The sequence below is a fragment of the Heliconius melpomene genome, chromosome 8 (genome assembly GCF_056956725.1).
Source record: "Heliconius melpomene rosina isolate 202511_hmr_F chromosome 8, ASM5695672v1, whole genome shotgun sequence".
NCBI lineage: Eukaryota > Metazoa > Arthropoda > Insecta > Lepidoptera > Nymphalidae > Heliconius > Heliconius melpomene.
Window position 1 is genome coordinate 9,563,218 of NC_140396.1, and position 23,783 is coordinate 9,587,000.

The following is a 23,783-nucleotide window of genomic DNA, read 5'->3' on the forward strand; positions in this document are numbered from 1 at the left end:
TTTACATATTCATATATTAATATGTTCTTATAAGCGATGGATCGTTTAAGATCACTTGTGGAGCAGGGGCGAAAGCGTGTGATTGTTAACGTGATAGGTTGGGGGTTCGATTCCCACTGGCTAAATTGAGATATTTAATATTTTTATTTCTTCCCTCTGGTGTCGAGGCAAAGCGTAAAGTTGAGTTTCATCACTCAACACAAAATGTGAAATACTGAATAAAACCGGACAGGTGAGAGCCTGGGCCGAAAAGATTAGTATTAAAGCTACTAGTTCAAGAGAGGTATCAGATGAAAGGGCTCTGGCTAAGCTGAGCTTGAATTTCAGAAAAACCTCGAGACCTTTAATTTTTGTACGGGATCCCCGTTGGGCGAGCCTGACTCTTGTCTGTCCGGTTTTTTTTAGCTACAAGCTGTGCCCCGCATATAGCAGGCAGAGGTAATCTCACACACTCCGAAACCGACGCACAACAGCAGCAGAAGCTGCAGTGCCTTATCATTAGGTTCCCTTTGCCTACCCTACACTATCCAAAAAAATGTTGTATTTCCACTGTTATTTATTGTTTTTACTGCATTGAAACACAAAACACCCAATACTTATTTTCTGTAACTGTCACAAAACGTGATAAGTTATCGTGAGTCAGCCATTAATATTTATTTCCTTTCGAGTAGGTTATGATTCCTAATGCATCAGCATACATCCACGATCGCTTCTTGGCACCGACATTATCATACAAATTGGTTGAGCTAAGCTACACTCATACATATGCAATCGGATTTATACAAATCTGCAAATCTTGGCAGATCAAAAAACCAGACTCACATTTTAATATTAGAAGCATTGTATCCCGCACTTAGGGTGGGCAGAAGGAATCTGGGAACATAGTGTTAAGAGAGTCCGTTCCCGTTAGGACAATTCCGTTCCCTACATTCTGCCGAATTCTGGAGGTATTGCGTGTTGAGTAGTGGATCTCAACGCCACGCCAGAGAGAAGAAATGAAAACATAAAAATATTTCATTTCCACGAGTGGAAATTGAACAAGGGTTTGTGCCTCTGCGGTTTGAGTGACCTCAATTTTAAGTTATGTATGTACCTAGTATTAGAACGATACGTTCTAAGTGCACGAGGAAAACCTGGAAAGATTAACATATACCTATATCGTAATATAGTTTATTATCTTCTTCGATGAATCGATTATCCAACACAAAAATAATATTTCAATTCGAAAGTACAGTTCCTGAGTTTACAGAGTTCAAGCAAACGAATTCCTCAGCTTTATAACATTAGTATAGATTAGGATCTCAACAACCGCCTAGAAACCACGTGCTAAGAAAAAAAATACCAATAACAAAAAGAAAAGAAAGCGGTTCTCAAACTTACGGCAGATCCCATCATAGTGAAAGTCTTCCCGCTGCCGGTCTGCCCGTACGCGAACACGCACGCATTGTAGCCCTCGAACGCGCTGTCGATTACATCTAGACCTAAGTCTGAGAACACCTGCAATTAATAAGTAAATTTAATTATATTTTAATTTATTATTTATTATTTAATCGTTAATATATCGACTAAAAATTATTTGAAAATGTACATCTTCGTTTTGTATCCCACATATAGCAGGATAGGTAAAGAAAACTTTTTGTTAACACTCCGTTCCCAATATACTCGTACTGACTAATTTAATAGGGGGTGTGACTGATATTTTTTCTCGAGTGGGATTTTTTTAGTTTTTTTTGGAAAACAATATCTCTAAATAAAAAAAGAAGTGAAACAGAAAAAAATATCCATCTGTCAACGCATTACGCAAAAAGATTAAAAAGATTAGTAAATATGAAAAAAAGAAAATTGTCAATTACATAGTCATAATAAACTAAAGCCTTAGCTTCACGCTTGTATCGGTTTTGCGATGACACAAATCCTTCGATCACATCTGACGCAACGCAACAGGCAATAACCAATGACCATTCAGCCTAAGTGTCGTTGACAGACCAGATAATAAATAGCTGTTGCATAGATTATCTAAGTTATAATTTATATCTAAAGTAGTTTAAATAAACAGCGAAATGTTAATCTGTTACCTAAGCTAAAATTAACTGAAATGAACCAGATTTTTTCTAGACACACATGTTGAAATTCTATCTAAAGAATGTTCAGACCGTCGCGTTGTAGCGTAGGGGTACATACGTGCCAATGTAAACGCGGTTCGATGCCCACTCGAGGAAATGAAATTATTAATATTTAAGCATCGTCCTCGTTCTTCGTCTTCGTAAAAAATTAAATATGAGAAGTTGATAAATTTAAAAACTATTGTATATTTTAAATTTTTAACCTCTAAAAAAAATCACCATAAGTAAAAATATACATAAAGTTATAGAAGGCTCAGAACGGAGTTATGTGTAATGCACTTGGAAATCCCCAACAGCTCGATTAACCATGTCTTAGTACAAAACAAAAGGAATATTTTTATAGATTCATGCTATGTTCTCATTAAAAAAGCTTTCGTTCCCCACTTTCTGCCGAATCATGGATGAATGGGCATGGGCGTGTTGAGTGGCGGAACTTAACGCCGCGCTTTGCCCCGTTACCGAAGAAATAAAAATATTAAAAATTTTATGACTCGGAGTCGGAGTTGAACACACAACGGTTGCGTTTACAGTAGCACGCTTGTGTCGCTGCGCCACGTTGCCCATAAATAAATTTAACAATTGATAAAATATTTGGTGTTAATAAACTGTAAAAAATTTTACTTTTAACACTAACGTAATCATACTAAAATTTTAATAATATTTTATAATAGTAGAGAAACTATTTAAAGACAATGATAGAGGTACAGATTATAGGTTCAGAGTGTAAAGGCAATGATTGTCCTTCCTTAGGTTCCTTATCCAATCGAGGAAATACATCATTTTCATAAAATATTAAGTTAATATGTGTGTGTAATATTATTAACACTAGATTCCCTCTCTCTACCTCAGCATAGTATGTACGCAGGGAACATGTGAACCTACAGTGTAGTCTCGGAAATATAAAATTCTATAAATATTTCATTATACATAATTTAAAAAGGGTGTTTTCTTTCTTCCTACAACAAGGGTAACGATTTTGATACGCTTGGCGCCATTCTTGGCATTGAAAAACGATGGACATTATAAGTTTTATAAAGTACCAATAAACATCATCCAACGTCGATATTTGTATCATCAGATTCGTTAATCTCTTTGTAATAAAAATCAATTGAATTAAATTTCAATTGAGCCGGTACCACAGCTTATCTTCACATATTACTCCCCAGAATAACAACGGCTTATTTTATACCTTTATTTCGTTTGCCACAGAATAACAAAATTAATGTGACCACAGATATTAAATAATAGTTAAAAAGCAATGACAGAGACCGCAAAAACCAAACCCTGACTAAAACGGCACACCTCATGAGATGAACTAAAGCGGACATTAGTAAAAAGTTACTTTCTCTTCGTAGGTTCAATAATAGTGATTTTTTTATGAGTTACGGCAAAAAGTGTAAGACATTTATACTTTTTTCCATGATTGAGGGCAGATTTTGAATATATAGATACAAAATTTCCATTTCTTTCGGCGTTGAATTCCGCCACTCTCATGCAATGCCTCCAGAATCCGGCGGAACATGGGGAACGGAATGTCTTAATTCTAGCTTCCCTCTGCCTATCCTACTGTGGACGGGAAGCGTGAAGTTGATTATCTTTTTCTTATTTTAATATGAAATTTTTACAAGGTGTGACTGTAAACAAAACTTTTGTGGGTTTGATTCGCATTCGGAAGAATGAAGACAAAGCGCGGCGTTGAGTTCGGCCATTCAACACGTGAAACCTCGAAAATTCAGAGGGAAGCGAAATACAGTGTGAAGCAAGAAAAAAGAAATTCAGCCAGTACATACGGAGGCAAGCGTTAAGGCGCATTTCAAAGGAGGCCCCTAAAACCAACACCAGTCTCGGACACTGCTTTGAGCTCCGATGGAAAAAAGAATGTCGAGTTTCTTCTTCTCTCTAAATGACAGCATTTTATTTTTTTAGTTGTAGAATGATAATAATTTATAATAATTAAGCCGCAGTTACGATAGATACCTAATAAAAATATTGATTCATATTAATTAGATGAATATCTTAATTACTTGTAACATCAAACAGGTCTCTATTAAAGACTGAAAAAATATAGTCCTAATTTTTCTAAAATATTTCTACTCTTATCTCTACAGCAATGACACTACGTTTTGAAAAAATGGATACAATATTAAAAAAAATTAAATAAATTCTATCTAATAGGAATTTGAAAAACGCTTCAAGAAAAAAATATCGACACAAAGGATTGAAGTAGGTAAACGTACCTTCTAGTTCTACTTTAACTTTACTCAATTAAACTTCAGTGTAAAGCTGAAATGTATCTTTCAGATAAATAATGAGTCATGATAACGCGTGTTTATCGAATTGGCACTCGTGAACAACCCCTATTTCTGTTAAAAAATAGGACTTCGCTAGAATTATATTGTTACTAACAATGACAACTCACGAGAATAATGATAAGCAGCTAGAGAACAATGATGCTGTTATTAGCAACAATGATAAATTACATAGAATTGATATAAAATAGACGTTGTCTATAAGAGCAACAAAATTATGTGCAATAATGATAGTAATATTATTTCTATGTATAATGTAGATATTATTGTCATATCTGTAAATCAAATTTAAATAAGATTATAGTGGGATTTAGGTTTTTTTGTTCAAGCAATATTTTTTTATTTAACGCTTCAACGTTTATTGTGTCGATACTGTAATATGTAGGCTCTTCATTATCAACCTGAAGATATAATTGTAAAAGCGATGATTATCTATTTCCCAATATCGAATCCCTGCTGCTGCCTGCTAGTAAAAATTAAAATATATTCTGTAGGTCTGTACATGATACGGACGATGTACAATAAGAAATATTATTTATTGGCCTACACTGATAAGTTTCATTATTTTTAATCAATATTCTACAAAAAAGATTTTAAATTAAACTGCATTATCTATTTGTCTTTAAGACATTAGAACTTTGCATTTACCTGTGATCTGGTGGAATGAGACAATGACAATGCTTGTTGCATTGCTTGCGAGTGGAATTTTATCGTATACTATTTATTAGATCAGCCAAATCCAAATCCGCCATAATAATGTTGATGTTTATAAATATTTTATACACAAATAACAAGCGCTTTAAAGTTTTAATGTATTTTAAATTGTCCATGCTAACGTAAGGTAAATATTTTCGGAAACATATAAAAATTTTACAATAGCGGGACCCGTTACTTTCTAAAAAAAAACATTTATTTTAAAAACTACCGGATAGTTTCTATCTACCCAATAGAATATTCAAATATACCTACCAATCTATTAACATAAACATATAGTATAATTACCACAAATATAACTCGAGGCCCAAGCCTTATGGCATTTATCTCTTTGAGTAACGCCGACACCCGTTAGCGGGTGTAAGTATAATTTCTTCTAACAGAAAGTTACTATTACTTTAATGTCAATTATGAAAGTAACTATAATATTAATATACATATCAAAATGTTTAGAATTACTTTTAAAAAAAATAATTAAAACATAGGGCTTATTTTTTCTTTTTAGTGACTTCATTTTAGACCTATGCAGTCAGTTCTTTTAACTTAATTATTAACTTTATTGTAAGCGTAATAAGTAAGTAAATAAGTAACATTTCCACTTCGAGGAATAAAATGCTTTCATTTCCACTCTACTCCGGTAACAAGAACGGCGTTGAGCCAGCCACTCTACTCGCAATCTCAAAAAATGGACAACGCGTGAGGAACAGTAGGTTCCCTCTTCTTAACCTTGCAGGAAGTTTGAAAAATAATATTCAAGAATATGCAGCTCTACAATATAGCAATGCGAAAATCCACACATTATACAACAAGTACCAAATGATGCCAGTTTAACGATTCGTTTATTAGAACACGAAACACGTTTATATTACTTTAAAACGTTCATAAATGAAGAACATGGAGACATCGTATTGCAAAGGAACTTGTAAAAATCCACGAACACAAATAAAGATAAGAAAATATTGCAATGTTTATTTTTATGAATATTTTTATTGTTAGGTATATTTAACTATTTTATTTTAAAACAATTGAAACTGTCAGTGGAGTGATGTCATCTTATATTAAAAATTTACTTTGTAAAATAATAAGGATATGGGTAAAGAGATACACAATAAGCAAGTGTTTCTAATGTCCCTAAAATGTTTAAATGGATTTATAGATCTTATAAATCCCAATATAATATATCACAATCATATAGAATGGGGTCCATCCCATAATCATAGTTGATTATCTAAAACCGGAAGTTAATAATATGTTGTCCATTACTAAATAATAGGGTGGTTTAAAAAAAAAATTGGGTTAATTTTTTTTCCTAGCTATATTGAAAATATTGTTCAGGACACAAAACAAATAAGCCTGTTAAAGAGGCAGTTTTTAATTATATATTGGTTTTAAGAATATAACTATTCGTTACAACGCAATAAAATTTAAAATATTTATATTCCCGTGTTATTTATATGGGAAATCAAAGATATATAACCTATGAATATTAAATTTAAGAGATGTGTCCTTTTAACAGGCTTATATTGTCGTTGCCCTGAACATTGTTTTCACTTTAGTTAGAAAAAAAAGTTTTTTAGGCCTATTCTACTTAAGTCTCAATTGGGTTTATGGCGACATATTTAAAAATCGTAATTTGAACAGATAATCAAATAACAATTTAAAAAGATGTACGTAGATTTTTCCACCTTTGGAACAACTGTATAAAATTTCCGCTTGAATTATGAAAGACAAGAAAGAAGCCTTTACTGTTTTCGTTATTATTACTAAACTAAAATGTATGAGATGGACGTGATTTATCTTGACTATGGGGGTACAACGTTTCTGTGCGACATATTATATAAGAGTTAGAAAAATTGTCTGTCATAATACCGTACATTAGGATGAAATACAAATAAGCAAAAATAAAAAATTTAGGATGTCATTCTAAGGCTTAAGCAATTGACCGCCGTTGACTTCAAATATATCCTATACATAGGTCTAATAAAAAGAAATTTATATTATATCTAGATATTGGCTTTCTCTCGATATTTTATCAGACCGATTAGATAAATAATAGATAAAGTCTTGTTTTGGGAGTGTCCATTTGAGGTAGAGTCCGCAAATTGCTCCACTTACTGAAGATGTTGATATGATAAGGCGAGACGTGTTGTTACGAATGTGCAACAACAAGGCATAGAGATACTGGTACTAAGTTCCATTTACTGACAATTTGTATGAAGATTGAAGATATTGCCTGATAGGTGGTAGAAATTACCGCTTAGCCTTAGCTTAGAAATGAATTAAAAAATACCTATTCCCAAAATAGGCATCGAACCCATAACCACGACGGAAACAATAATACATTCCGCTGCATCACGATTGTATCAATACAGTGGATTCTGTACAAGCAAAATTCAATCAAAATATGTTTATTGAAAACACCGGATCGACTTCCGTCCTGAATAACCAGGTACAGAGTTACATTACACACAATGGTAATTTTGTTCGTGACCTTCCGCCAAGGCCGCTTGAAAAGGAGGTATCAGTACACGTTCTCACGGCTTCAGGTTTTCTAATATAATTTAGCTAGAGGCCGTTGTGAGTTCGATCCCCAGATTCCCCAGTAGTTAATTATTATTTATTAATATTTTCATTTCTTCGCTCTAGCACCGAGGCAGAAGTTCGTTTAAAAACAACACAAGCAATCATTTTGTTCACCTAACTAATGACTTATCATATCATTTGACATGGCTATTTAAATAATAAATTGGTTTTATTTTATAGTATTTAGCGTTAAGAAAACGAAATCTAGAAGAACAACAAACATATATGTATAAATGTATCATTTATATGTGAAAGTATAAATTTCGTTTTCGAAAGATAAGAATAGAAATCTATTCATAATAATAAATGGAGTCATTGTCAAAGTCCTAGCCACGACCAGTCTACGAATAATTACAAAAATAGTATTTAGATTTTACTATTCTAAAAGTCAAATAAGTTTAATAATCTTTCAACTTCACGCTGTATCCCGCATATGGAGCAGGGTAGGCGGAGAAAATCTAGTGTTAAGACACTACGCTCCTCATTTTCCGCCGAATTTTAGGGGCTTTGCGGATTGAGTGGGGAACTCATTTCTCCGAATGGGAATCGAACCCACAACATGACGCATTTATAGTCACACTTTTTTTTTGTCCCTGCGCCACGACTGGCCCCAAGTTACTATGGCCATACGTTAAATGTCTTAATCGTTTTAAGGCCCTGTTAGTACAACATAAAACTCGATCATTCCTCAGTATGACACAGAGAAAAAAGTTAAAAAAATAACTAAATCAACAATAGTATCGTGACATTTCCTCCACTTGTCGCCGGCCGATTGAGAGTAGCTTTCAAATTTCTTTTAAACTATACGAATGTAGGTAAAGTAAAAAATAAACATTTTAATTTGCATCGATCACGTAGCGCCGCTACCGTTATATTTGTACTGTATCACCAGTTTTATGTTAAAATGCTGCATCCGGATTATAAGCAGTGAGCACACCATCATTAACTTAATTACAATTATCCGTTACAAGTTCATTTACAGTCTCTACTCAGAGACGTTAATTAGCGCTTAACTGATACTCAGATAACGTCATCTGTGAAAATATCAACTGTCTATAAGAGTTTATAAACATACAGCCTCTTAACATATAAACAGGGGAGTCTTAGTAGGTAATAGAATCGTTTTGGCTTTCATCCAAAAGGAACTCTATAAATGTATTTTTACCATAATTAGAACATTATTATTAAAATGTTATGACTAAAAAAAACAAGAGGTTTTATATTTAAAAAAAACATTAGTCGTAACGGTCACGCAGCCCTAATCACGATGCGTTAATGTGCGTGAAAATACTAACTATTAAATTACTCCGTAGTACTAAATAAAATGTGAATAGTTCAGAGGAAAAACGGGCAGTATAAGAAAGTAGTGGCGATGATAGATAATATTTTCAAAGGCAGAGTTCAACTAAAAATAATACTAAATATATATTAGTTATCTTTTCTATTATATAAAAATGTGTTTCAATATCGCGGGTGATTATTCTGAATTCCAAACCTATACAATATAACGTTTTCCGGGTTTGGTTTATTTTTACAGTATGACGTCGTTCCTGCCGCAGCAGCAATGATTTATAATTAATTTGATTTTCTTTTTATTATTTTATCATTGCAAGCCAAGGGGGTTGGTGAGTGGAGCGAGCAGGGGGCGGTGCCCCCTATTTATTATATATATAATTTATTTATAAATACTAAATCTACTAAAATTTGACATTACATAACTCCGTGGGTGATATTGGGTGAAAGATATTATAAATATTAGCAATGTTTAACTATATTACCCGCCCATCCTCTTTGATCAGGACAATTAGTAAAGAAAAATATAAAGCTTATAAGCCAATATACTTATTTATTTAATTATATAAATAGATCCCACACATCGTCCGAATTGACAGTCCGGATTTTATTTTACTAGTTTCAAGGCGAACTTCTTAATTATTATCTTTCTACGCTTGCATAATTTGTAAACATATTACTTTTTATAAATAGAAATATTTTTAAAATGTTATTATTTTAAGACTTGAGTAGCATTTTTTAACTTTTAAATATTTGTTTGTTATTGTGTAGGTAGGAAAGATCTAGTTATAGCAATAGGCGATACTTAGCACGTCACTAACTTTGATTTCTCTAGCTAAAACAAAACTAAAAACTAAAATATACATACATAACGATATATATATACCAACATACAGTCAACACGCAATGCCTCGAATTAGGATCTCGATAGGAAAGTTGGCAACGGAGTGCCTTAACACTAGGTTCCCTCTGCCTACCCTGCTGTGTGCGGGATACAGCGTGAAGTTGATATAATATATCAAACATCTATTAATATAAAACATAATAAGTAATTTCCCTAACCTGATCTTGAGACGCGTAGTGTTTGTCATTGCCGTCGTACGACCAGTAGGAGTGGTCAAAGGTGAAGTCCTTGTACTTCTCCCGGCTCCCATCGTTTTGTTCTTTGCTATTCTGTAAAGAATATCAAACGTTATCCTAGATACTAGTATTGACCTAGATTAGTACTGGCTAAGTGTGTGGGTTGACAGGAACACGTAACTGGAACAGCTCATTCGTTTAAGAATAAAATAGATAAAATGAATAAACAATTTTGGAGTTGATATCGCATTTAAGGTTAATATTTACGTGTCTAAAATAGAGGCAATAGAGATAGAGTTATAAAATTGAAATTTTTAGTCACCCACTTGACACTAAGATGAAAAAACAGATAATTTAGACTTATTAAATTAAATATTTAATGTTTTCTTCGCTCTGGTAACGAGGCAAAGTGCGGTGTTGAGATACGCTACTCAACACGCAATGCATCCAGAATTCAGCAGAAAGTGGCGAACGCAAGTATCTTATTGGAAACAGAATGCCCTAACATTCCCAGGTTCCTTTTGCCTTCTCTGCCATGTGTGCGGAATACAGAATGAAGCAGAAAACATATATAAGCCCTAGATTTACGTGAACATAGCATATAATACTTTAATGAAAGTCTATTTAATAGAAGATTATATTTAACTTTGTAATCATGTATGAGTATGAAACTGTCTACTACTATACCGGAGTGACTAATCATTAATCATCGTCATTGTGGCGCAGCTATATATTACGGTCGTGGGTTCAAATGTCCCTCAAGAAGTGCTATAAATTATAGAATATTCATTTGTTTTCCCTGTCTAAGCAAAAGGCGGCTATAATATAAATTACAAAAGAAAATGATGAAAAATAAAAATATTTTCCTTTTAAAAAAAAACAAAGTTAATCTAGAAATTTCTCTATCAATGTCACAATAATGTCATAAAGACTTACGTCTTAAGTAAAAAATATATAAAAAAATCTGATTTTTTCACGACATACGACACGCGTCGTAAGCACTTAGAGTTGTTCCCCAGTCGCCACCATAATTAGCGGTTTATACCTAGAGGCCACCTCCGTATGTCGACCAGTTCTTTGTTTCTACGCCATTTTATACTGTTTTAACTATATGATTGCAATAATACCTTTATTACGTGTACAAAAGTACGAGTATAATGTGCGTAGTATAAATGTATTAAAAGATTCATAAAGAAGTAAAGCGGACGACGGAGTGTCTTAACACTATTCACTGTTTCTCTCTGCCTACCCTTCTAGTATATATTACAAAGATCTGAAGGAAAAAAAAATGTTACATCCGGAACTTTGTAATAGAAAATATGAGCATTATAATAGAATATGTATACGAAAAATATATTTCTATTTGAGAATAAGGAAATTATAAAGTAGTATTCAGGTTCCCGTAGTAGTGGTACGTAAATATTTAAAACGTTAAGAGGCTCTACATGCAACACCATAATAAGCTTTGGAATTCGACAGTAATCAAGTTTCTTATTTGTAAGTAAAAAGTGTGGGAATCGAACCCTAACCGTTGTTCATAGAACCCTTGAGCACCCGCGCCACGATGGCCCCCAGACATTCTTCTCCTTCCAATAATTTGGGAAAATAAATATCAGATTTTGGCAAAACCCAAACCAACTTTTACAAATTAATTCATTACAGGTTCTACAAAATCATATATAAAAATGCTATATTATACGTTATACAATAGAAAATATGTTGTGATAGAAACGTGTGAAAGCAGGATGATGTTTATGACTAACAGGCCGTTACGAACGACGATGTCATAGACATGCACACTCAGCGGAAGGTCACTAGGTCAGTTCGAACTGCAATCTTTTTGGGTTAAATGGTCCTTTTTCTGATTGGATTTGTCGTTTCTATTAAATATAGATTTTAGTGGTGCGAAATCGACTGTCTGTTAACGGGAAACGAGATGGTTATGGGTTCGATTTCCAGGGGGTAAATATTTTTCATTTCTCCGCCCTGGCAAGACGCGAGTGCGGCCACTCAAAAAGCAATGTCTCGAATTCGGACGGAAGGTAGAGAGCGGGGTGTCATTCGGTTCTCCCTTTTACCCTGCGATGTCAGAGGAAATATGACGCCGTTTTTTTTATTGACTATCTTATCTAGTCTTCGTAAGCAATCATAATAATAAACGATTAATAAAGAAAATAAATTACGTTGATGGCTTACAAGTGCCAAATCTAAATTTCATTAGTAAGAACACTAAAAATATAATATAGACAATTTAGGTGTTTCTTTCATTTTTAATGTCATTCTAATTAACAAAATATAAAACGAATGCTAATGAGTTTTATATTTTGTTAATAAACTTATTTCGAAACACGCGATCTGCATATTTTACGGAACTCGGGCAGAGATTCGGAACCCAACGCCGCCTCATGTTTGATCGATGATCCGAACAAACTGCACTCCTGGTGCAAGCATATCTGCTTGAATAGAGATCTTGCAGCAACATTCACATTTACACGTTAACGGTTAAATACTACAGTACTATTCGTGAATTTAGAAATAATTAGATTATATTTTATTTATTATTGTTTTTTATAAGCAGCACGCTATATGTACCTGGTAAACGGAGAACCTGAGAATCTGTTGTTAAAAAATTCAACAATAAACGTTGCATTAAGAACGGAACTCAACGGCGCGTTTTGCCTCGTTAGCAGAGCAAAGAAATGCGAAATATTAAATATATCATTTCATCGAATGGGAATCGAACCGATAAACTGTCGCGTTTAACGAAAATAAATTTATAATAAATTCTATAGCCTTCCGCGATAAATGGACTAACCAACACAAAAATAATTTTTCATTTGATCTCGCCTATCTAGACGCGTTCAACCAAAATAATAATAGTATTTGTAGAATATAGGTAGTATAGATATTAAAAAGTAACCAAAATTGTAAAAGATGAAACATAGACTTGATTATGTAAAAATGTAGTAAACACAGACACTGTTGAACATCTGTTTCAACACTACACATGACATTGGCACAGTTTATATAATCGTAATTTGATAATAGGTGAATGTTACGATGTTATAGAACATAACCTAGACATTGAGCTATTTAATTGAAAATAAATTACTTTAGTATATATTTAAATAGTTTTTCAGGTGGATCCTATATTTTATGTTAGGTTTAGGATGAGGCCAGTCGTGATGCAGGGGTACAAAGTGTGACTATAAATGACTGGTTGTGAGTTCGATCCCCACTCAAGGAAATAAAATATTTATTTAAATTTATATTTCCATTTCTTCGCTTTGGTGTCGAGGCAAAGCGCGGCGTAGGGTTCCGCCACTCAACATGCATTGCCTCCAGAGTGTTATGATACTCCATTTCCCACATGGAGAGTGGGAAATGGACTTGGTTCCCTCTGCCTACCGTGCTGTGTGCAGGATGTTAGGAAACAATCTAATAATGTTCTTTATTAAGCTACAAAGGGAGGACCCAATGGTATATCCTAGCATTCAAATCTAATTCCTACTATTCCCCTTATTTGCAGGTGGAACTAAATGTTGCACAAGGTGTTTGGTCTCTCAAGAGGGAAATGATTTTTATTAATTTACACAAATAGTTATTATATAGGTAGAGTAGTTCCAACAGAAAATTCCTGACAAGAATTAAGAATATATAAAAAGAAATATTAAACAAGTATTCAATGGCATATTTCCATGTCAAAAAAAATATTTGACTAATTGCACTTGCAATTGCTATATATGTGGTAAATAATACATGTATATACAGTACTTACTTTTACAGTAAGCAGTCTTGTTTTCTTCCCTTCCATTTGTACAATTAACTTGGAGTTCATATCCTTCTCTCTGTAACAAAATATAAAAAATAAAATATAATAAAAAAATATTTATTAAATTAAAATTGAAAATATGTATTAAAATTTCAAAAACATTTACTTAAACAGTTAATATCAATATCAACAAATAATTGTAATCTTACTATCAGATAATAATGCAGTAAAAAGAAATACATACATTGTACAATAATTATACTTATTGGGTAAAAGATAATTCTCATATGAAAATAATTAAGATTTTAAAGATTCTAATGTGTATGTGTTTCTGTACTAGAATTGTCAAGATAAATTAGTGCACTGTCTTGATGTTTACATTTATTTCCATTATGTATATGTCACAGAAAAAACATGTTAACATTCAATTAGTTTGTTTGTAAACACTGCATTCTAATATGTCTAAAGGTGAGAGGACGGTCTAAAAATTGAAGTAATTAGAGAAGGCAGTATTTGGGTCAGAACTTTTTTACATTTTTCGTCAACTTTCATTTAAATACTTTGTTAAGGTACAGTTTGTGTTCTAAATGCAGCCGAACCGTGAAAGTCATTGCCGTTTCATGACATCATTGTTTTTTTGTACTTTCAAAAACTTAAATGAGTTTTTAATCCTTCTATTTCATCACAACCCAATTGTAAAGTGTGCACCAATAGCATGCATAATTACATCCTCATATAACATTTTTGGTGCTTATGCTAATGATAATAAGTCGGATAGCAGAATACGAATTGCAATTCATTTTTGCAAACTAACGTTTGTTAGGTTTTGATGACTAATGTACGTCCTTACCTTTGATTGAACGGGCGCACCCTTACAGCCACTTTTACAGAGGCCATTGTCACACATTATATTATCAATAAGTTTTATATTCAATAAAATTACATCGAACGCGAATGCGACACTACAAAGCAAATTGACATTTTATTTGATTCACTGACAGAGTGACAGTCGACGAGACGTGCAGCAACAATTCATAACAATGGACGTGAGTGTTGCCATTGTCGAAATGATTGAATATATAAATATAATTATATAGTCGTCTTTTTATTTTTAAGTTGCGTATGGCAAACTTTAGAAACCCCTTTTGTATAATATAGTTGGGAGACTTCTGTGCTACAAATGTCAACTGTCAAATATAGTACTGCAATGTGTCAATGTCACTGTCAATGTCTTCCGCTCCCGCTCTTTTCATTTTATTATTAAGTTACTAATTTAAGCGGGAAGACATATTTGGCCCTCATATACTTGAGGTTACACGTGTTGTAGTCGATGTGATTTGTTACTAGGTTGTTAATAGATAATTATTAGCAAGTTATAAAGTAATTTAAATGTTTTAATTAATAAATATTGTGAATTGGTTAAAAGAGCTGCTATAATTAACACTGAGTAAATACCTATATGTGTTTTCGAATGTTGTTGGTGTTTTATATAAGTTTCTAGTTATATAAACTTCAGTTTATAGTTATTTTGATTTTTAATAAATAAGATTGTATTTGTAACATTAGTGTTGTGTAGTTTTCTTTTGATATTTCACTTCTGAAACCTAATTTCAGAAGTGGGATACCTATCTAAGCCCATCAGGCCAGATCCTTGTACCTTATAATTTTGTTATTTTTGTGAAAGCAAATAAAACACCAGTTTCATCATTTCTTTTTTCTTAAATGATTTATTGCCTATATAGAAATACAGTGTTAGATATGGGTGATGCTGGAAGTAAATCACAAAACAAATCACGTCGACCGGACACGACACGTGGTCGCGGTTAGCGAGATAGGTTAAGTCATTTGAAAGCCATGTTATGGAACTCGAGCGCTAAGGGTGTCTCGAGCGCTCGCGCTGGTGCTTTCATGGTGCTGTTGCAGGACATTCATGCCGCCGCCGTGCCGCTATGAGGTGCTTCTGCTCCCACGACAAGTGACGCGTCCCCGCGCGTCTCTTGTACCTCTGCTGGCGATGTGCAACGCTTACCTGAGCGTCTTGGTGTACCTCTGTACGCCCTCAGCTCGCGATGCGCGACGCTTACCTGAGCGTCTTGGTGTGCCTCTGCACGCCCTCAGCTCGCGATGCGCGACGCTTACCTGAGCGTCTTGGTGTACCTCTGCACGCCCTCAGCTCGCGATGCGCGACGCTTACCTGAGCGTCTTGGTGTGCCTCTGCACGACCTCAGCTCGCGATGCGCGACGCTTTCCTGCGCGTCTTGGTGTGCCTCTGCACGCGCTCAGCTCGCGATGTGCGACGCATTCCTGCGCGTCTTCGTGTGCGTCTGCACACCCTCTGCTCGCAATGTGCGATGCGTCTGCGAGACTGCTTGCGATGCGGTCCCCGCGCATATCTGCGCGCCACTGCTCTCGATGCGGTTCCCGCGCGTGTCTGCGCGCCTCTGATACTGATGAGCGACGCGTCCCCGCACGTGTATGCGCGCTTCTGCTTGCAATGCGCGACGCGTCTCTGTGTGTCTCCAGGTATCTGAGTGCCTCTACTGGTGAGCATTACAATGCATTTCTTTGGAGATTAGACAAACTTGAAAAAGGTAAAAAGTATATTTCTTCTCATAATTCAACCTGTCATGCTAGTTTGTTAAAAACAAATTTAAATGATTAACTGTTAGATTTGATACTTTTCCCAAAGGTGCATTATCTGAAAGTATGGCCTCTGATACCTCATCACCTTCTCAATGTACTTCAGGGGTTACCAAGTTAGCCTGTAATCTTTCTGATGCAATAAAATCTTTAAATAGTTGAATAATACAAAACTATTTTATATCAAACTGACTTTGTTATCAATAATATTGAGCTATAGTGTGAGGAGGTGGAGAGGGTTAGAAGTGCTAATAACTGGAATGATTCAGAATGTTTATCATATGACTCTGGGCGCCTTAAGGGTGATGTTCATGGTTGAATGAGTGAGTGAGTGATTACTGGTGATCATAGGTGGTTGATGTTTTATGCAGGCTGATTCTGAAGAGTCCTGCGGTTGTGCTTAGTGTGCTAGAGGAGAGACGGGTGCCAGTTTGCCTTGAGATGATTCTTGTCAATGTATATAGGGCTTAGTGAATTGAATTAAATTCTTGATATATGGCGTTTCGAGCTTGCCAGTTGAGCATAATTCATAGTGACTAAAAAAAAAAAAAGAAAGACAAGAGATTCATAGCTTAATAATTGGGCATCCGTTACACAATTCTTTTAGATTGGAACAATTTTATTGTTGGTGAAGGGGGTGTGAGTAACATTGGATAAGGAAACCTAGGAATGGTAGCAGTATGACTTGTAACCTTTGTTTGTTCTGAAATGTTTGTTGTGTGAGGGAGAACCAATAAACTGTACCTTAGAGAGTGAGTAATACTGTTACTTTGTTGGAAGGAAATGGTTTTGTTTCCTTGGCTATTGATGAGCTCTCACTTGAAGGGTGAGTAATACTGTTACTTTGTTGGAAGGAAATGGTTTTGTTTCCTTGACTATTAATGAGCTCTCACTTGGAGGGTGAGTAATACTGTTACTTTGTTGGAAGGAAATGGTTTTGTTTCCTTGACTATTGATGAGCTCTCACTTGGAGGGTGAGTAATACTGTTACTTTGTTGGAAGGAAATGGTTTTGTTTCCTTGGCTATTGATGAGCTCTCACTTGGAGGGTGAGTAATACTGTTACTTTGTTGGAAGGAAATGGTTTTGTTTCCTTGGCTATTGATCAGCTCTCACTTGGAGGGTGAGTAACACTGTTACTTTGTTGGCAGGAAATGGTTTTGTGCCCTTGGCTATTGATGAGTTCTCACTTGGAACTGACTTGATAGGTGTTGTTGTGGTGTTGATCTTGCATGCCTGTTCTAGTTATTATAGATGCTGATGTTATTGTATGTAGAATGTGTGTGCTGTTATGTACATTTGGCTTAAAGTTGTTTTAAAAAAAAAAAAAGATTTAATCAATTAAAAAGAGATTTGGTAATAATTTAAAACATATTAATTAAAGTCTCAATCATAAAACAAATAGAATTGAGTCACAGTGGAGATAGGAAAATGTGTGGCTGTTAGGAGAGTTTCAGGTAGACTAACTATGTTTTATACTAATGACTTATTAATGCATACATAGTATTGAAGTGATGCAATGCTGCAGATAAGGGTGCAAACCTTGTATATAACTTAGGATTTATCAAATTAAACAAATTAGGATTATTAATATTTTTAATTTATGTGCAATTGCAACAATTGTCTGCTATAAGATTGAAATCAGAATGAGTAGAATTTAATTTAATTGTTGGATTAATTGAACTAATAAATTTTACATAACAAGTAAATATAAAAATTGTAAATTTTATGTTAATAAAACCAAATGTAATATTTTCATGCCTAATGGTAGAATGTATATGGAGACTAAATATTAATAATTAATTAATTACATCTGTAACATATGTTGTAGGTAACATTCTGAGTAAATAAATTCAGCTTCAAAGTTAAAATTCCAGTGTCAAATAAAGTTACATTGAAATCATTGTTATTACAATTAACATGCAATTTAGTAGATTTGAATAAATAAAGACCCATCAGTTATTACCTAGTGATTGACAAAAATGTAAATTTCCTAAAATAAAATTTGTTTTACAAATAGTAGGAAGTGAATTAAAAGCCATAACATACATAGACATAATTTCGGTTTCACAAATAGGATTATCGATTACATCAAGTTCATTAAGATTACTACATAAATAATTTTTGCTAAGACTAACTTTACAACTATTACTTATATAACTGAGGATAAAATATTTAGACTTACCTCTATTAATAGCTATATAAGTAATTAGCGGAAGGGATTATTGTAGCAAAAGATTTCTGTGTATTACTATTATGAGGTTACAGAGTTTGAATTATTTTAAACAAATTAAAATGGGAAATTGAAACCAGAAGAATGTTTATAGTAAATAATAATTTATCGTTTATGATATAGGAGACAATTTCAGACAACTTAATTAGTGAGGAGTAAACAATGCCTAGGAATTGAAGTGTCCTGGTCTGAAGTGTGAAGTGTGTGTCTGTATTGAATTGTCTGTCAGCACATTCAGCGTTTGACTACACATTAATGTACCATTTAAGGTATTAGCTGGATTCTCTTATGTACATAATAAATAAATTTTCACATTATTCGATCGCCGATGCCATTAAATGTGCAAACAACGGTAAATATGGGAAAATGCTTATCTTCCATATGGGGTGGGGAAAAGCTTAAAGTACATGAAATTGTCAGCTATCTTGAAGAGAGGAGTGTAGTATGTATGTTGGAGGGTGCAATCCAAAGTGTGTATATGTGTTGATTGTGGGGCACTGAAAGGGTTGAATGTCGGAGGATGCTATCTTCTCCCTTTGATTGATGATCACACACGGATAATTTGGTGGTGATGGTGGTTACGAATATTTTATGTAAACATGTGTTGAATGTTGTCATATTTTATGTAAACACATATTGAATGTGGTCATGTTTTAGAATATGTTGATGACGTGTTGATAATGCGTTATGATGGGATTCAGTTACTATTAATACTCAAACAAAAAAAAAAACCGATTTTCCCATAAAATTTCGAATATGTTTATTACTTCAACAGAAATTGAACATGTTGGTTGAATTATAAATAGAGGTCAGGTTAGGCCGAGCTTCTATAAGACTGAGGCAATTAATTATTGAGTGGTGGTAGTTAAACCACTTGAGGAGCTCTAACATGGTACAATGGCATGGGGATTAGTGACTGGAAATTTGTACTGCCTTTTTCATTGACAAGTTATTTTAACTGTATTGCACTAATTCTTGCTTTGTTGTCTAGCACAATTTCTTTCTAAATCATTACATGTTTACATACATACAGACTGACATTTTATTTTTTCTCTTCCTCCATTAATTCTTTTTCTAATTGTTTAATTTTTGTCTGACAACCAGGTGGGGCTTAGTGTACAATACTGGTGTAATGTGGCAGTTTGTTTATTGAGTTCAATTGGATGTGTGGTCCCTTTGGGCACAGACATGGGGTTGGGTTGGATGTTTTGACTTTGACTTGTATCAGACGTTTGGTCTAATGAGGCATATGGCCTGAGAAATTTTGACGGGTGTGTGGCCCTGAAAGATTTTGTGAAGAGCGTTTGGCTCTGAAGGACGTTTGGTCCTTGCTGACATTATGGCCTTGTGGACCATGTGACATTCATGTGGACGTTTGGTCCTTGTGGACCATGTGACGCCCATGTGGATGTTTGATCATTGTGGATATTTGGTCAAGGTGGACATTTGGTCCTTGCTGACGTTTGGTCATTGTGGACCATGTGACGTCTATGTGAACGTTTGGTCATTGTGGACCATGTGACGTCTATGTGATCGTTTGGTCATTGTGGACCATGTGACGACTATGTGAACGTTTGGTCATTGTGGACCATGTGACGTCTATGTGGACGTTTGGTCATTGTGGACCATGTGACGTCTATGTGAACGTTTGGTCATTGTGGACCATGTGACGTCTATGTGGACGTTTGGTCCTGGCAGACAGAGGGGACGCCTTCTGACTGTTCTGTTCACAGGTTCCAGAGTTTGCTGCACCGGACTGAACATACTTGGATATGAAGATTTTACAGGGTTAAAAATGAGAGCTCTCAAAACTTTTTATTTTTATATCTTTTGTCTGTACATTTTGATTGCCTATCCGTTTATGTTGTAATGTTTAGACATTTATAAACTTAAAATTTTAGATGATGAAGACAGCGAATATGGTACTACTGTAGAATTTTCATCAATACAGCCATGAAACGACGCTGATGACTTTGGGGCTAATCGGGATGCACCAGCATGTGATCAGGCAACTGGATCAGCTACGTCGGGGACGACGCAGGGTCAGAATGGCCGAGTTGGGAGACTTCTGTGCTACAAATGTCAACTGTCAAATATAGTACTGCAATGTGTCAATGTCACTGTCAATGTCTTCCGCTCCCGCTCTTTTCATTTTATTATTAAGTTACTAATTTAAGCGGGAAGACATATTTGGCCCTCATATACTTGAGGTTACACGTGTTGTAGTCGATGTGATTTGTTACTAGGTTGTTAATAGATAATTATTAGCAAGTTATAAAGTAATTTAAATGTTTTAATTAATAAATATTGTGAATTGGTTAAAAGAGCTGCTATAATTAACACTGAGTAAATACCTATATGTGTTTTCGAATGTTGTTGGTGTTTTATATAAGTTTCTAGTTATATAAACTTCAGTTTATAGTTATTTTGATTTTTAATAAATAAGATTGTATTTGTAACATTAGTGTTGTGTAGTTTTCTTTTGATATTTCACTTCTGAAACCTAATTATATAGTAAGTATTGTATAATAACAGTTTTTAAATAAAAAAACAAATCAAAATATCAAAAAGCTAAATATTCAACTAATTTAATAAAAATAATTTTAAAATTAAAAAATAAATAAAAATTGTCACTCTTGAATGGGCTATGATACATGCGTTTTTGTACTTCGTTTATGATTAAGATATATCTATATATATAAAATCGAAAGGTCACTCACTCATCATGAAATCTCAGAAACTACATGTGCTAGGAATCTAAAATTTTCCATAGGAGATACTTATAGGACGTAGGTGCTCGCTAAGACGGGAATTTGCAATATTCGACTTCGGAAGGGTTTTTGGGGTTGAAAGTTTGAAACTTCGTTACTACAAATGCTAGGAGTCTCAAATTTTGCATGGACGTCACTTACAGGACGTAGGTACTCATGGAGACAGAAATCAATAATAAAGTAGTTCAAGCAGGCGAAGCCGCGGGCGGGCCGCTAGTATAATATAAATGTCACCGTCCGTAAGAGTATGATAACGGTAGTTTATAATGTAACGGTCTTCTTACTCGTAAATTTATAAACTATCCAAAAATTGTGAACCGACATTGTCAAATGCAAGAATTCACCAAAGAATTTAAAAACTACTACAGTTACAGTAGGCTCAATTTATGTAATTAGTAAAAAATAAAATTTATATACTAACGCCACCGCAGTTACGATATTTAAGTGCAGGTCAGGTTAGGTTCGGTCTGTTGGTAAATACAATATAATAAAAGCATTATAAGCAATATAATATAAATACTGTTAACGTACTCGTGTAAAAATGGGTAGATTTAGGTGAAAAAGACTATAAAAGAAGTGGAATTGTCTCAAACGCGATTCTTCTTCCTCCTGACTCCTGAGCTGCAGCTCCAGTCGCTGGTCGCCTAAGCTGGGCCTCCTCTGGGCAACCAGGAGTGTCACCTGGCTGGGTTGACCGCCCGAGCTACACACAGCTCCTCCTAACCTACATATAAATAAACTGTAGAATAAGCTGTAAAGTAATCTGTATTTTGACAGCACACTGTCTATGCCAAATAATTTATATTTAATCTGTGGTGACTTATCGATATTCCTTGAACAAAGTAAAGGTTAGAATTTTTAACTTATTTTTGTATTTAAAGTATATTAAATAGAAGAGATATGTACGTATCTATTCTAAATTTAATATTATAAATTCTATAATATATGAAAATAAAAAAAAAATTAAACAAAGTAATATAATTTATTACATAATTTTTCTGTTGAACAGTGATCATTCAGGATGTCGGAGACTCCCGCTAGACCCATGAAATATCCTTACACCTTCAGTGCCAAGATAGCACAGTTCCCCTTCAAATATTACGTCCAAAACCAATGGATCTGGCGCTACTGGATGATCGGAATTGCGGTTGCTACTCCCGTGTTCTACAAGATTCACAAATTGGGTAAATAACTTTTAATGTAATTCTGACGACAACGTAGCCAGAAGTGAAGGTATCCCACAACTTCCCTTATCCATAAAAGATAGTCAGAGATCAAGTACCACTAGTTTTAACTCACTTAAACGAAACGTTAGTTGTAACTGTTTCTATAATCCAACATATATCTTTAAATGAACTTTTTATGAAGTTCCTTTGGTAACTAGAAAAATGAGGAAATAAATAGATTTTTTTCCATTTAACAATTTTAGATTAAGTGTATATTAGTTTAAAACTTTTGTGTAATAATTACAGACATCTGTACACAGTGTTTAGAAACATAAATATTTAAACATAGCAGGAGAATAGAGAATCATAACTCTTTCTCTTGGAAACTATCGAAATAAATCAAAATTCTTATATGATATTTACATTTTTTTTTTGTTGTATCACTGTAGAAAATGCTCCCTATATCTCTGCATTCCTATAGGAATGCTAACTTTGCAATTCCGAGAGGTGCATATTTCAGTCCTGCTGTCTTACATCAAATTCTTATTGTTTCTAAATATTTACCTATCCTTATTAATAAAGTTCTTAAATATAAAAAAAACAGTTCATAAAAATATATTAATTTTACAGCTAACTCCCCTGAGAATGTGAGCAAATGGGCTGAAATGAGGAAGAAGGAAGCTGCGGGACACCATTAATATTCTAACTTATTTTGCTCTGCAGTTAATAAATGTTATATTTATAATAAGAATTAAATCATGTCTTAGTTATATGTTGTTTTATTTTTTTATATAATCTCCAACAATAAGCATCTAATAACTCCAAGTAAAAATTTATGTCATAATATATCACATTGACCATTGAGGAGCTAGTTTTTTCTCAAACTGGTCAGTGGTTTGAAATTTTGGGATTTTTTTTTTAACTTTGTGCTGTACAAAATAGTAGGCAGAGGGAACCTGAGAAGCGAATGTTAAGTCACTTCATCCTAATTAAGAGATTTTCATTCTCCATTTTCTGCCTAATTCTGGAGGCATTGTGTTAAGTGGTGGAACTTAGAGAAATAAAAATATTAAAGAAGAAATAAATGCTTTCAGTAGGAA

The 23,783-nt window shown here is 34.0% G+C and overlaps 2 protein-coding genes across 4 annotated transcripts in view; one reads left to right on the forward strand and one right to left on the reverse strand.

The window, feature by feature from the left end:
- Klp98A (kinesin-like protein 98A) overlaps nucleotides 1-14,902 on the reverse strand; it is a 39,158-nt gene extending 24,256 nt beyond the window's left edge. For both annotated transcript variants that reach the window (XM_085189598.1, XM_085189597.1), the window contains exons 1-4: nucleotides 14,725-14,902; nucleotides 13,881-13,950; nucleotides 10,085-10,195; nucleotides 1,381-1,497 (exon numbers count right to left, since the gene is read on the reverse strand). In XM_085189598.1, the coding sequence (XP_085045724.1) occupies nucleotides 1,381-1,497; nucleotides 10,085-10,195; nucleotides 13,881-13,950; nucleotides 14,725-14,771 (345 nt within the window). In that variant the 5' untranslated portion in view covers nucleotides 14,772-14,902. The remainder of the gene's footprint in view (nucleotides 1-1,380; nucleotides 1,498-10,084; nucleotides 10,196-13,880; nucleotides 13,951-14,724) is intronic.
- Nucleotides 14,903-22,216: 7,314 nt separating this feature from the next.
- Nucleotides 22,217-23,453, forward strand: roh (reduction of Rh1). Of its 2 annotated transcripts, none has more exons than XM_085189099.1 (3): nucleotides 22,217-22,365; nucleotides 22,527-22,701; nucleotides 23,314-23,453. In XM_085189099.1, exons 2-3 carry the CDS (start codon nucleotides 22,539-22,541, stop codon nucleotides 23,379-23,381), a joined length of 231 nt encoding a protein of 76 aa, XP_085045225.1. In that variant the 5' UTR covers nucleotides 22,217-22,365; nucleotides 22,527-22,538; the 3' UTR covers nucleotides 23,382-23,453. The 2 variants fall into 2 exon arrangements, with proteins under 2 accessions (XP_085045225.1, XP_085045226.1); XM_085189100.1 differs by having other exon boundaries at nucleotides 22,325-22,419.
- The last annotated feature ends 330 nt before the right edge of the window (nucleotides 23,454-23,783 follow it).

Bases quoted from the DNA above. Each gene is read 5' to 3' on its own strand.
- roh (XM_085189099.1), top strand. From the start codon at position 22,539: ATGTCGGAGACTCCCGCTAGACCCATGAAATATCCTTACACCTTCAGT. The intron at 22,702-23,313 runs GTAAATAACTTT...TTAATTTTACAG, and splicing joins CTACAAGATTCACAAATTGG to CTAACTCCCCTGAGAATGTG.